The following is a 13,207-nucleotide window of genomic DNA, read 5'->3' on the forward strand; positions in this document are numbered from 1 at the left end:
TGGTGTCAAGAAGGGCAGCAAAGAAGCCACTTCTCTCCAAGAAAAATGTCAAGGACAGATTGAAATTCTGCAGGATGTATAAGGATTGGACAGCAGAAGACTGGTGCAAAGTTATTTCTCTGATGAAGCTCCCTTCCGACTGTTTGGGACATCTGGAAAATCGAATGTTCGGAGAAGAAAAGGTGAACGGTCCCATAGAGAACCTGTGATCAGTCCTAAAAAGGCGAGTGGACAAGCAGAAGCCCACAAATTGTGATCAACTCCAAGAACTAATAAACACTGTAAATACTGACTCATTATATTTGTTTGCCAATAAAAGCCTTTAAAACTTATGATATGCTTATCATTGTTTTTCAGTATACCATAGAAACGTGGAAAAATAATCTACAAATACTGAAGCAGCAAACTATGCAAAACACAAAATTTATGTCTGCCAAAACTTTTGGCCATGACTGTAGTTTAGTAATCTTAATTAGACTATTCTATTTACGTTTGTATGTGAAGTCGAAATCAACCCCAACTTTGCTTTAAAATGCATCGCAAGATCTCCTAACCAAAGATCACATGATCACAAATGGAAACCACTTCCGTGTTCTTCGTTCCCTTCGCTAACGGACTTCTGGAAGGGCCCTCCGTGAAGGGATTCAGTTCATTTGGAACGTCCCTACAAATGGCGTCCCCTTCCCGAAGTGCCCTTCAAGGGCATTCTGGAACATATATTGTGTGTCAAAATCAAGACTTTACAACATTGTAAGCACACTCTTAAATCATGCACTTAATAAATAAAGTTTATTTTTTAACCAAACCCTGATTCTACATTTACTTATAATTCAACAGTTTATTATCCTTCACTAATAAAATGTTACTATTTACACCAAGTTGCCACCAAAGTAATCCTTCATCTTAAAGATCAACACACAACAAAATAATTAGCTTGAACACAAATGTGTAGCTTAATTTCTCTACTTTTGTATATAAAAAAGCTCTTATAATTTGACACAAATTCTTGGATGTAGAGCTAAGAGTGCAAGTTAACAAAAGGCAAAAAGAAGAAAGAGTTTGTACTGCTGCTTATGAAGCCCATGCAGACAACCTCTTCATGTCATGATCGTCCTCCACTCTCTTCTTTGAGGCTGAAAGAGTGAAATAACAGACATTTAGATGAAGTGGAGACTGTGTAAAAGGCCTGGTTGGTCTTTTGCTGAATTTTAAAAGAATGTGTGGGTGTCTTTATACTTACTTGCACGGTGGCTTGGTCTTGCACTGGGCAGTTTGGTGGTTGGTACACTTGGTAATCTGCCCATATTCTTCATACTTTCTTCTAGTTCTTCCTGTTCCAACTCTGCCAGCTCTGCCAACAATTCATCCTAAAAAAACATAAATGAGCACAGATCACTTCATAAATCAAAGTAAACATGCCGCTATAAATAACCAGAAACATTTTAAAAAGCTGCGATATTAAATAAATAAATGATGAACCAGAGCAAACACCCTTATAAACTTTAAATGTGGGGGAAATTAATTACTCTTTTTTTTTTTATATATATACAGTGGGTACGGAAAGTATTCAGACCCCCTTAAATTTTTCACTCTTTGTTATATTGCAGCCATTTGCTACCTCATCAAACTGATCACCAAAAGGTTTTGAGATGGCATCACTGATCTCTTGAGCTACTTCCTGTTGTTCTGTAATGTCTTGCATGAGGGAGTCAATCTTATCCAGATCTCTGAAAGTGAGAGAGACAGAATGATTGATGAGATCTGATGACATTTGCACACAATGAGAAGCAGTAGGTTGACTTTTTAATCCACTGGTCAAAGTTATGCAATAGTATGCAATAATCATTTATAGGGTTTATCGTCTTTATAAAAAAAAAAAAAATTACAGATAACAGAATTTTTTTATATAATTCAATGGCAGTGTAGAGAAAACCAGTGATGACACGCACATGTTCTGGTGAACCCCTTTGATGGCTTTAGCTGCGTAACCCATGTTCTTCAGAACCTCTGTGTTTGTGGTGGCATTCTCAAGGGCCTCTCGCTGGAATTCAATAGTGGACAGTGTCCCGTCAATCTGCGTCAGCTGCTGTTCGAAACGTTTCTTCCTCTTAAGAGCCTGAAGTGCAGCTAAAAAAAAAATGTTGGGATCTAATAATGTTGCTTCTTATTGTCATCATCATCACACATTTCACAGCAGAATTAAACTACTAAAATTAAATGATTCAATTATATTTTTTCTGAAATTTTACAAAATTATATTTTCTTTTGTAAATTCTGCAAGATCAAATGAAAAAGTAAATGAAAAATCAGATAGAAATCCAAGATGTGTAGTCCAAAAAATAAAAAAATAAAAAAATCTGCCTTTTAAATGAATGCACCTTGGCCGCTGGGTGTAAACTACATGCTTGTGTAAATGCACAAAGGACAACTGTAAAATGAGGAGTGTCCCGATGAACAGCATGTTTTTATGAGTGACAGGGCGTCACTCTACATAAACAAAAGCCATGTTTCACCCACATGTTTCAGTGGGGTGTTACACTTTCCAGATGTAAACGATGACACGTTCAATAGCATATTATATAACAGACACCTTGCTTTTAATCATTTACAGCTGATTTAAAAAAAAAATGCTAAAAAAATATATTTTTACCATTATGTTTTTCCCCATTGTTAAACTATAATCTTTAAAACTGTAATATCTAAATGACGAGTGAAATAAAACATTTTGGTAAATATTTGTGAAAATAATTTTTATAAATCTTTGCACAAATAACACGAATGTCCCACGGTTCTGGTGTCATTTCCACCACAACAACTTTATCCCTGTTTGTATTTAATTATTTCAAAAGTTTGTTTACGAAGAACACAACAGTGTCAGTGAAGAGCATGATTGCGATTCATCAACATAGGCAAATAATTTCGTTAGGCTAACCGAGACTTGTCATTTGCACTTATATATTGTTGTTCTTTTGTTAGTTTTGACTGCTTTGTGCTTTTATTGTCCTCATTTGTAAGTCGATTTGGATAAAAGCGTCTGCTAAATGACTAAATGTAAATAATAATATTAATAATAATAATAAAATAAAAATAATAAATTAACCTTATCAGGACAAACAAAACATTCAATCACTTTCATTAAATTTCTGGTTACAAAAAATTACATAATTCCCATCCGTTGTAAACAGAAAGACCTATTTAACATACCTATCTTGTTTTTGGTGCCATTCTTCTTGGCAATCATGATCTCCTGCTCGATTCTGCTCTCTAGGTATTCTTGTTTTTTGGTTAACATTGCCTCTGTCTCTCTCAGTCTGTTGATGGCCTCCTGGGGTGATGGACCAGACCGGGACCGATGCTTAGATCTAGAAACGGATCCAGAACTAGGCCTGGAGCTGGATGAGCTTGATGAGCTAACTTTAAACATCTTTGAAATTTTACTCATTTTGAAGGTATTGCTTTTAATTCCAGTTAAAGATCCAACTGATTTAAAACATCTGGCAGATACAGGATCGCGAGAGAAAGTGGCAATTCTTGAAGTCAAGTTCAATTCAAAACACCGACATAATCCAATCCTACTCTTCCTGAAATTCAACACTTGTGCGCACATAAATTGCTCCACGTGAAAAGGTGTATTCTACTTGAAGCGGCGCTACACAGACCGATCGGTGTATCACATCAAGTACCGCGAGAGTGATTCACGAAGCTGTCTGCTCTCTATAGCTCTCGCGGTACTTTGAAGTCATGCACCGATCGGTCAGCGCAGCGTCGCTTATGTCGAATACGCCTAACGTCTCTGAAGACACGCCCATTGAAATACAGAATGGAACAGTTGTGACATTGAATCTTGCAAACAAAAAGGTACACTCTTTTAAGATTTGCCATCCAAACCGGTGAAAATAGAGTTATTTCTAGTAGAAATGACAAATTACAATCTATTTCCAGGGTCTTTATTTATTCAAATAGCATTGTAAACATAAGTGTAACATCAGTGGGATGTGAATCAGCAGCAGTCATCTGCTCTCATACTCATTAGATTTCTATATAAAAAAGGAAATATCATTCGAGTTATTTCAATCACTTGTTTAAATGCAGATTTTCTACCATTCGTATGTAGCAGCTGTTCTGGAGTGTTTTGGTAAGATTTTGTGCTGTTGACTTTGAAGACACTACATTTATAATATAAATAGTTAGGCTAACCGAGACATGTCATTTGCACTTATATATTGTTGCTCTTTTGTTAGTTTTGACTGCTTTTATTGTCCTCATTTGTAAGTCACTTTGGATAAAAGCGTCTGCTAAATGACTAAATGTAAATGTAAATAGTTAATCTCAAATATGTATTAACACATCTAATTAAATTAAATGGTACAGATATAAGTAATAACAAAGACAAGAAAATGACTGGACAGAAAAAGTACTATGGTGGTCCTATCATGTTTTTCTATCATTATGGTACCATGGCATTTTTGGAATGGCATATGATTACTATGGTACAAGAATATCATTCACTACCATAGTATTTATCAAAGTCCTTTTAAGACTAGTCATGTCACTCAGCGGCCATCTTTGAAACGCTGCTCGGGCATGCAAGTGCAACTCCTATCTCTTTGAATGGGGAAACATAAAATTCTCCAAAACTGTTCACTAAGCTTATGATTAAATTTCCTATTTGAAATCACCAAAGAAATCTGACAACAACTGTGTCATAAATGTTGTTACTTTTGCACAAATAGCGTTATAAAAAGCGTATTTTTCAGGCTAGATCAGCCAGTACGCATGTGCAGTCCTGAGCGCACGTCTGAGCGCTGACTGTTTCTATAGCAACCGGGACTTCTAACGGCAGCTGCAGTGACGCGCTGACTTTACCAATTAGCGATTGGATCTTTCATTCAGAAGGCGGGGCTTCCTGCGATTGAGCGGCCGTATTGAGCGTTGCCGCCTTTTTCCCCATTCAAAACTATACGAGTGACACGTCTTTGGTATTTATTGAATACCATGGTGTTACCATGCAGTGGTAATTCTACAGTATACGGGGAGACACAGGTGTTTAAGTTTTTTTGTGTAGTAGATTCATTAATAGTGTAGGAGAAGTCTTGAATGAGGCATTTGATTTGAGACAATTCACTCTATTATTCATTGCAATGTTTTCTCATGTAACACTATATCGCCTCTATTGGCTAAAGTTTGGAACACAGAAGCAGGTGTTATGGATCAACTGAGGATCGTGTTAACTGGGGACATGCACGTGCACGCAAATTTTTACCCGAGTTTCCAGCAGATGTTAGACCTCCACATATTCTTCACATGGAATTTTCAACGGAACAGATTTAAAAGCTTTCTACATTATTTGTGAATGTTTGTATCATTATTGGACTCTGTTGTTTCCCCTGTCGATGTCCCAATGTATCAGACGCCGTTTAAGGGAAGTTTTGATGCGTTTTCGTGTGGCGTCTCACAGACCACGCCCAGATTATTTTGCTTAGCATTAAATAAGGTGTTTACTTTGTTTCTTTGCAACGCGTGTGTAGGCAGTTGTTCAAAAATATTCCTTAAATTTGTGTCAATGTAATTTGAGCAGCAATATTGCTGTGGTTAAAGGGACATGTCAAGCATTTTCTTTCTTAATTTTTTTTTTATATTGCTAAAGAATGAGTGATAAACAAACTATAGTTTTGCATTATGCATATAATTTCAAATTAGTGACACAATTAAGGTGTTGAAGCAAATTCACAAATAAAAAAACTTTTAAAGGGGTCATATGATGCTGCTAAAAAGAACATTATTTTGTGTATTTGGTGTAATGAAATGTGTTTATGCAGTTTAAGGTTAAAAAACACATTATTTTCCACATACTGTACATTATTGTTTCTCCTCTATGCCCCGCCTTTCTGAAACGCGTCGATTTTTACAAACCTCATTGGTCTGAAAAGCGAGGTATGCTCTGATTGGCCAGCTATCCAGAGCGTTGTGATTGACCGAATACCTCAAGCGTGTGACGGAAATGTTACGCCCCTCACATACTGTTGATGCCGTGTCCGGCCGGAGCGACGAGACATAAACATTAAAACCCATTACAAACGAGGCATTTGTTGCATCCAGTGGGGACATACAGTATCTCACAGAAGTGAGTACACCCCTCACACTTTTGTAAATATTTTATTATATCTTTTCATGTGACAACTTGAAATCGCATCATATGACCCCTTTAAATCGTAATAGCTGTTTTTATATATCATCAGATATCAAGGATCTGTGGCAGCACAGCTGTCAAGCGTAGCCTAGAGCAATTGAGAAACAGAGTTGCGACATGCTTTGATCTCGCCGCCATGTAGTCACGTGGTTAATGGAGCTCACGATAGTTCCGAACAACTTTGTGCTGTGAATGGGTTTGAAAAGGATAGACAGCAGTTTCACTATATTGGCAGCAATTTCTAGTAAATATTAAGGCATAATGTGCATTGATTACTAAGCTGGCTACGCTTTACAGTAGCATTTTATTCTAGGCAGTGATTAAGAGACAGCCTTAATATGTTCTCATACTCCTTGGCAGTCAAAAGTCACTGAACACATTAAGTGTAACTTTTTATTAATTTTTTAGTTCAGTAATATTTAGCTAATATATTGAGGAGATTTTTGATACTAAATAATGTGCAATAAGCACCAGCCTAACTCGCTCGTCTCTCCCGCATTAACCCTATAACTGCCGGTGTTATGGATCAACTGGGGATCGTGTTAACTGGGGACATGCGCGTGCACGCAATAGTTTTACCCGAGTTTCCAGCAGATGTTAGACCTCCACAGATTCGTCACAGGGAATTTTCAACGGAACAGATTTCAAAGCTTTCTACATTATTTGTGAATGTTTGTATCATTATTGGACTCTGTTGTTTCCCCTGTCGATGTCCCAATGTATCAGTCGCCGTTTAAGGGAAGTTTTAATGCGTTTTCATGTCGCGTCTCACAGACCACGCCCAGATTATTTTGCTTAGGCTACATTCGTTTCAATGTTTTTTTTTTCTAATGACAATTGTAAATGCATTAAATAAGGTGTTTACTTTGTTTCTTTGCAACGCGTGTGTAGGCAGTTGTTCAAAAATATTCCTTAAATTTGTGTCAATGTAATTTGAGCAGCAATATTGCTGTGGTTAAAGGGACATGTCAAGCATTTTCTTTCTTAATTTTTTTTTTATATTGCTAAAGAATGAGTGATAAACAAACTATAGTTTTGCATTATGCATATAATTTCAAATTAGTGACACAATTAAGGTGTTGAAGCAAATTCACAAATAAAAAAACTTTTAAAGGGGTCATATGATGCTGCTAAAAAGAACATTATTTTGTGTATTTGGTGTAATGAAATGTGTTTATGCAGTTTAAGGTTAAAAAACACATTATTTTCCACATACTGTACATTATTGTTTCTCCTCTGGTCTCAGGTGTGAATGGGGAGCAGGTGTGTTACATTTGGTGTTATCGCTCTCACTCTCTCATACTGGTCACTGGAAGTTCAACATGGCACCTCATGGCAAAGAACTCTTGAGGATCTGAAAAAAAGAATTGTTGCTCTACATAAAGATGGCGTAGGCTATAAGAAGATTGCCAAGACCCTGAAACTGAGCTGCAGCACGGTGGCCAAGACCATACAGCGGTTTAACAGGACAGGTTCCACTCAGAACAGGCCTCTCGCCATGGTCGACCAAAGAAGTTGAGTGCATGTGCTCAGCGTCATATCCAGAGGTTACTGCATTGCTGCAGAGGTTGAAGGGGTGGGGGGTCAGCCTGTCAGTGCTCAGACTATACGCCGCACACTGCATCAAATTGGTCTGCATGGCTGTCGTCCCAGAAGGAAGCCTCTTCTAAAGATGATCCACAAGAAAGCCTAGAGTGAGTGGAGGCCGGCTTGAGTGAGCAGAGGCGAGCAGGCTTGAGAACGGGCTTGAGATTCGATGAAGGAGCGTCCGGCGCGCTTGCAGCAACCACATATGACGACCCCGGGCTGGACTCCGCTTCGTCCACGGTGAAAGCCCCCTTTAACAATACATAGCTTCAAAGCAGCTTTACATAAAATGCATGTTTCTTTTACTATGAAGAGAAATCTGCTACGTCAGAAATGACTGTCGATGTAATATCCATATTGCAGAAATGTACAGTTTTATAATAAGAGGTCTGTCAAGTCAAGTGAGGTCACCTTTATTTATATAGCGCTTTATACAATACACAGTGTTAAATACGGAAATAGTGTGTCAATAATGCGAACAAAATTCATTTCTGCTGTAAAGCAGCTCTAAAATGAGGACAATAGTCAACAGTCAATTTCTCAGTTAAAGTCAATCATCGTTCATCGTTAATCGTTCATTCAGTGATGCCATCCTCCTGCTCAGTTCAGTTGTGCTTTGCAGGGGATCTGTCTCCAGGGCACATCTAGTTGACATGGTCTCCGCTGACATTCAGAGCTGTTGTGGTCGTCTCTAGGTGCTGATCCACCATCTGGTTTGGATACAGACTGGATCTGGTTAATTAACATCTTTCAGTTAAGCACAAACATATTAAGACAATGATTTACATATTGTGATTGCAATAATTACAATATAAGTATAATTCTGCAGTTTTGCATGTTGATTCAGAGTTGGGGTCATCTGAAGTTCTTGCAGGGGTTGTCATCTCTTCACAGGTGTTAGGGTCATCTAAAATCTTCACAAAGGCTGAATCCAAATGTCCGTGAGGTTGTTAACACTGAAATAAAGATAACTGGCATAATTCAAAGTTATATTACATATAAAGAGGCCCACACTTATTATTTACGAAACGGACAGACTTTTGTGTCATATTTTTAGTTCAAGAAGTCTGCAATAAAGTAAATATTGAAGGTTTTCCTATTCTAATTAATGTTTGGGAGAGAGGTATCATATTTGTGTGAGATGCTAAATGATTATGAGGTTAGTGATGTATTCTGTCTTTTGCAATATTAGCCATATATGTACTAATTCATAATCACAGTATCATGTTCTGCCTATGTCCGTCATGAAAACGTTGTGGCTGCTGAGTGATTGTCACAGGACTTTCATACAAAAGACAGTATGGAAACTAGAAAAAGAACCTACGAGTCAGTAAGAAAGATCCTACAGCATGGTTCACTTTTAATAAACACCTGTCAAACACTTTGTCACCTTAAAAATTTAAACATGCCATACATATGACATATATCGCTCATACAAATTGTGGAAAAAATGACTTCCTGTGTTCATCACACCAGAACAGTATTAAAGAGTTTGGCTTTGAATCCTGCACTGCTCATAACATGTTTTCTATGGTCGGAAACACAAGTAGTCTGACGAGAGCCTAGTAGGCCTATGTGTAAAATGAAAAGCAGGATTCATGAACTCAGAATTTAGTGAGGATAAGCAAGTGGATAACCTCAGCTTTCGGTTCCAAAATCGGAGGTTACTTTCAGGCTATGTAAGTAACCATAGTAACTTGCTCTCTGAAGATAACCTGCTCCAGAGCAGGTTATGTTCCAGGGTTAGTTCACTTCAGCGCTATCAGCGCACGTGTGATCTACTGACGAGCCTTCAGTGGGCGTGACAACATTATATAATATTACAATATATATATATATCATATTTGTATGATATGTTAATAATGAAGCGCTAATATAAGTAATAAATAAGGTAATATATTATTCTAACATGGTTATTATATTTATTTTATTGGCATATATAACAGTTATCTGTATAAATTATAAAACACTATGACAAGGTAAAGTTTAATTTATTATATTATATTATATACATTTATTTATTACATTTTATATTATCATCTCACACATGGATCGGCATTTTCTATAGTGTCTAAATTCTAAATCAAAATACATATCTGATATCACTTAATATATAATTAGCATTAAACAAACAATATAATTCATATTCTCAAGGATTAAAGATCAAACGGGAAAAAAATAAAAATTTGGATTGCACAACCATCAATTAGGTGGCAATATGCACTAAGCATGTAAACGACCATTGAACAAAACAGCATGGCGAGCTTTTTCTTAGCGTCTGTTTCCATAGCGACTCGTCGATTCGTCACTCTGTTGAGAATGTCTTGAGTCTTAACCAGGAACATACTGAGTTGAATGAACTTGCTCCTGGACGCGTTTTTGGAACCACATACCTCGAGTAAGCAAGGTTTGGGGTTAATCAACCGAAAGTTCAGGGTTTAGCTGACGGTAAGTTAACCGTGCTTTCTGGAATACACCCCTGTTTTTTCTTCTTCTTCACACACACACACACACACACACACACATATATAATCACTCAGAAAATAAATAATTTGATTAAGAACAACAGTAAACTACAGATCAGCAGGCTTGTCAATAAAAACAAAGGACTTTGCAATTCTTGTTTGCTTTAGGTAGCCTACTGCTAATTTTAACGTAATCGATATCTGTTCATTAGAACACATGACAGCACACTACAGACACAATGTGATACAGTAATATTGAAAAGAAAATACTTAATTTTTTTACTTCAGTTCGTTAAAGAGTTTGATCATCCACTGAAACGATTGTCCCATGTTAACGTGGGCGTGGTTTGTGAGCGTGACATGGGAGCATAGCAAACTTCCCTAAACAGCGTGAAATACGCAGGAAAGGACACCGCGGAATCAAAACGCTTTATTATGCATGATACCAATGTATCCAACTGGTGAAACACGTTTTTTAATCTATGATATTTGGAATATCGCAGTGACAAATCTGTCGCCGTCTAACATCTGCTGGAAATTCAGGTAAACATACTTGCGTGCACGCGCACATCCCCAGTTAACCATAGACTGTAAAAAAAAACATGGACGTAGTGTCCGTGACGTCACCCGTAGGTTTCTGAAGAGCGCTTTAAAGCCTAAAGTGGGCGGAGCCGGTCGTCGCGATCTTGGCAGCGCATCACTCCCGGATAATCAAAAATGGGCAAAGAGGCGGGAGCTGGTTGCTGAAACCACGCCCACCTAGCTCGACGGCAGTGTCAGCAGCGGCAATCCACCTGTCACTCAAGTGGCCACGCCCTTAATTATGCAGAACTTTAAGGCTTAATATAATTTAAACGGATGAGTTATAAAAAAATTCACCCCCCTCACAGTGATCCCCAGTTGATCACCGGGGGACTCTCACTCTTGTCCAGAGGTGAGTCAGAAACAGTTTTACTAAAGACAACAAAAAAAATTATTTATATATATATATAAATATATATACACACATATACACACACACACTCAATGTTACATATAAATATATACAATAAATATATACACATACATACATAATACAAATGTAAATGTATAATGTGTATAAATGTATGTGTGTATGTTTATTTAACTGATTCCTGGGGTTTAAATGGCTGTTACAGATGATTCTCTTAATTCTTTCAGGTGCTGGTGAAGAAAACAATCTCTGGGTCTGGGGGAAGCACATCATATCCATGTAGCTTTGAGGATTGCAAAGAAAAATAGCTGCTGCCTGTCATCTGCCCACACTGTGAAAAACACTTCTGCCTCCCGTATAAAACCTATTGCAAACATACTTTACAAACATACCTTACATCTCTGACACTGCTGAAGTCTCACCTAATGGACAAAGAGACTATAGTGGGAAAACAATAGATAAAACCTCATTAAAATAATGTTTTGTGAATATAACCATGGCAACTGGTGTACTAAGTGTTGTGTCCTTACTTAAAATGCTGTGCTCATCTATATACCTGACTGTTTTCCTCTGGTCTCAGACATCGGCATCAGGATGACCATAAGTGTGAGAAACTGGAGACACCAAAGCCTCGCATGGCTGCAACACAGGAGCTGGTGCAGAAGATAGTGGGTCAGTTCTTTTAGCAGAATTTTAGCAGTACACTGCAAAGTACACTGTTTTATCTTGGATTTAAGTTATTTGCATTGCTGTCTCCTGCTGTTTGGTGTACATACTCTTCTTATCCACATGAGGCCAGTAGAGTCTAATCTTGAAGAGTTTGTGTTGCCAAATAATTCTTAGAAAGCCAAAGAATAATCTCCACAATACTTCCAACAGAGTCAAAGAAGAATGCACCACCAAGTAAAGGCAGAAAACGAGCAAAAAACGATGCAACTGCTGCAAAAGTTGCTCTGATGAAGCTTAAAATGCATGTGTCAGGAGATAAAGGCCTGCCACAGGTATCAGAGCCAAACTTATATTACAAAGTACCTTCCTTTGCATTCATTTATGACAAGTATTACAGCAGAAATTCCTCCTCTGCAGACAGAACGGACATATTTCCAGGTGTTTCTGCCCAAAGAGGCTAAAGACCCTAGTTTGCCCATGTTCTTCTGCTCTAAGTGGAGTGTTGGCAAAGTAGTGGATTTTGCTGCATCTCAGGCCAGTCTGAAGAACAACAACAATGTGCTCACAGCTAATGTCAGCTATACAGCACCACATTCAACTTTGTTCTATAGGACTGTGCCACAACGGAGACAACGTCATTCTGGAGTATCTGGATAACAAGAGCTCTGGACTGGATGATGTCACAGACTATATATCTTCCTCCTGAATCAAAATCCCACAACCATTCAGAAGAGTGTTATAGTAAAATAGTTTGAGGAAAGTAGGAAACAAAGTGTCGGATTGGACTGTCTATTGTAAATATATTCCAATTTACTTCTCTTTAATAAATGGGTCAAAGACATGTTGCTTATTCTTTTGTTCTATTTATTAATTTATTCGGTAACACTTTACAATAAGGTTGTATTAGTTAACATTAGTTAATGCATTAGTTAACATGAACTAACCATGAACAACACCTCTGTTCAGCATTAGTTAATCTTTGTTAACGTTAACTCACACATATATTAATGCATTTATTCACATTAACAGTTAATTAATGCAAAGTTACGTCTTTATTGGGAGAGGACTTCCCAGCAAACATGCCCCGGGGCCCATGTGGGCCCACTGCCGGCAAAAAAATCTTCCCCGCGCGGGCAGCCCGCTGTGGGCCCCAATACCGGGGTGAAATGCGGGGCACGTGTGCGGCCCGAGTGGGACAGCCCAAAATGTGGGCTGAGTGTGGGCTGGCCCACACAAAGCAGAGTGGGCCCCCAATACATTATGTATTGCTCGCTGTTATTAAGTAATCAAAACAACAACAAAACAGCAAAGGAAAATAAACCAAATTGACACCAAAATGGTAAA

The 13,207-nt window shown here is 37.9% G+C and overlaps 1 protein-coding gene and 1 pseudogene across 2 annotated transcripts; one reads left to right on the top strand and one right to left on the bottom strand.

The window, feature by feature from the left end:
- Positions 1-774: 774 nt before the first annotated feature.
- On the bottom strand, positions 775-3,611 carry LOC107724563 (charged multivesicular body protein 4c-like). 2 transcript variants are annotated; one of them, XM_016533538.1, is made up of 5 exons: positions 3,205-3,611; positions 1,950-2,127; positions 1,619-1,727; positions 1,245-1,367; positions 775-1,133 (listed from the first exon to the last, which is right to left on the bottom strand). In XM_016533538.1, exons 1-5 carry the CDS (start codon positions 3,605-3,607, stop codon positions 1,098-1,100), a joined length of 849 nt encoding a protein of 282 aa, XP_016389024.1. In that variant the 5' UTR covers positions 3,608-3,611; the 3' UTR covers positions 775-1,097. The 2 variants fall into 2 exon arrangements, with proteins under 2 accessions (XP_016389024.1, XP_016389023.1); XM_016533537.1 differs by having other exon boundaries at positions 1,241-1,367.
- Positions 3,612-3,741: 130 nt separating this feature from the next.
- On the top strand, positions 3,742-12,687 carry LOC107724560 (AN1-type zinc finger protein 1-like; annotated as a pseudogene).
- The last annotated feature ends 520 nt before the right edge of the window (positions 12,688-13,207 follow it).

Source organism: Sinocyclocheilus rhinocerous, unplaced genomic scaffold (genome assembly GCF_001515625.1).
Source record: "Sinocyclocheilus rhinocerous isolate Xijiao unplaced genomic scaffold, SAMN03320098_v1.1 scaffold1507, whole genome shotgun sequence".
Taxonomy (NCBI): Eukaryota; Metazoa; Chordata; class Actinopteri; order Cypriniformes; family Cyprinidae; genus Sinocyclocheilus; species Sinocyclocheilus rhinocerous.

Coding starts and splice junctions, on each gene's coding strand:
- LOC107724563 (XM_016533537.1), bottom strand. CDS start 3,607: ATGTGCGCACAAGTGTTGAATTTCAGGAAGAGTAGGATTGGATTATGT. Junction 2,128..3,204: donor TGGCACCAAAAACAAGATAG/GTATGTTAAATA, acceptor TTTTTTTTTTAG/CTGCACTTCAGGCTCTTAAG. Junction 1,368..1,618: donor TTGGTGATCAGTTTGATGAG/GTAGCAAATGGC, acceptor ATGTTTTTTTAG/GATGAATTGTTGGCAGAGCT.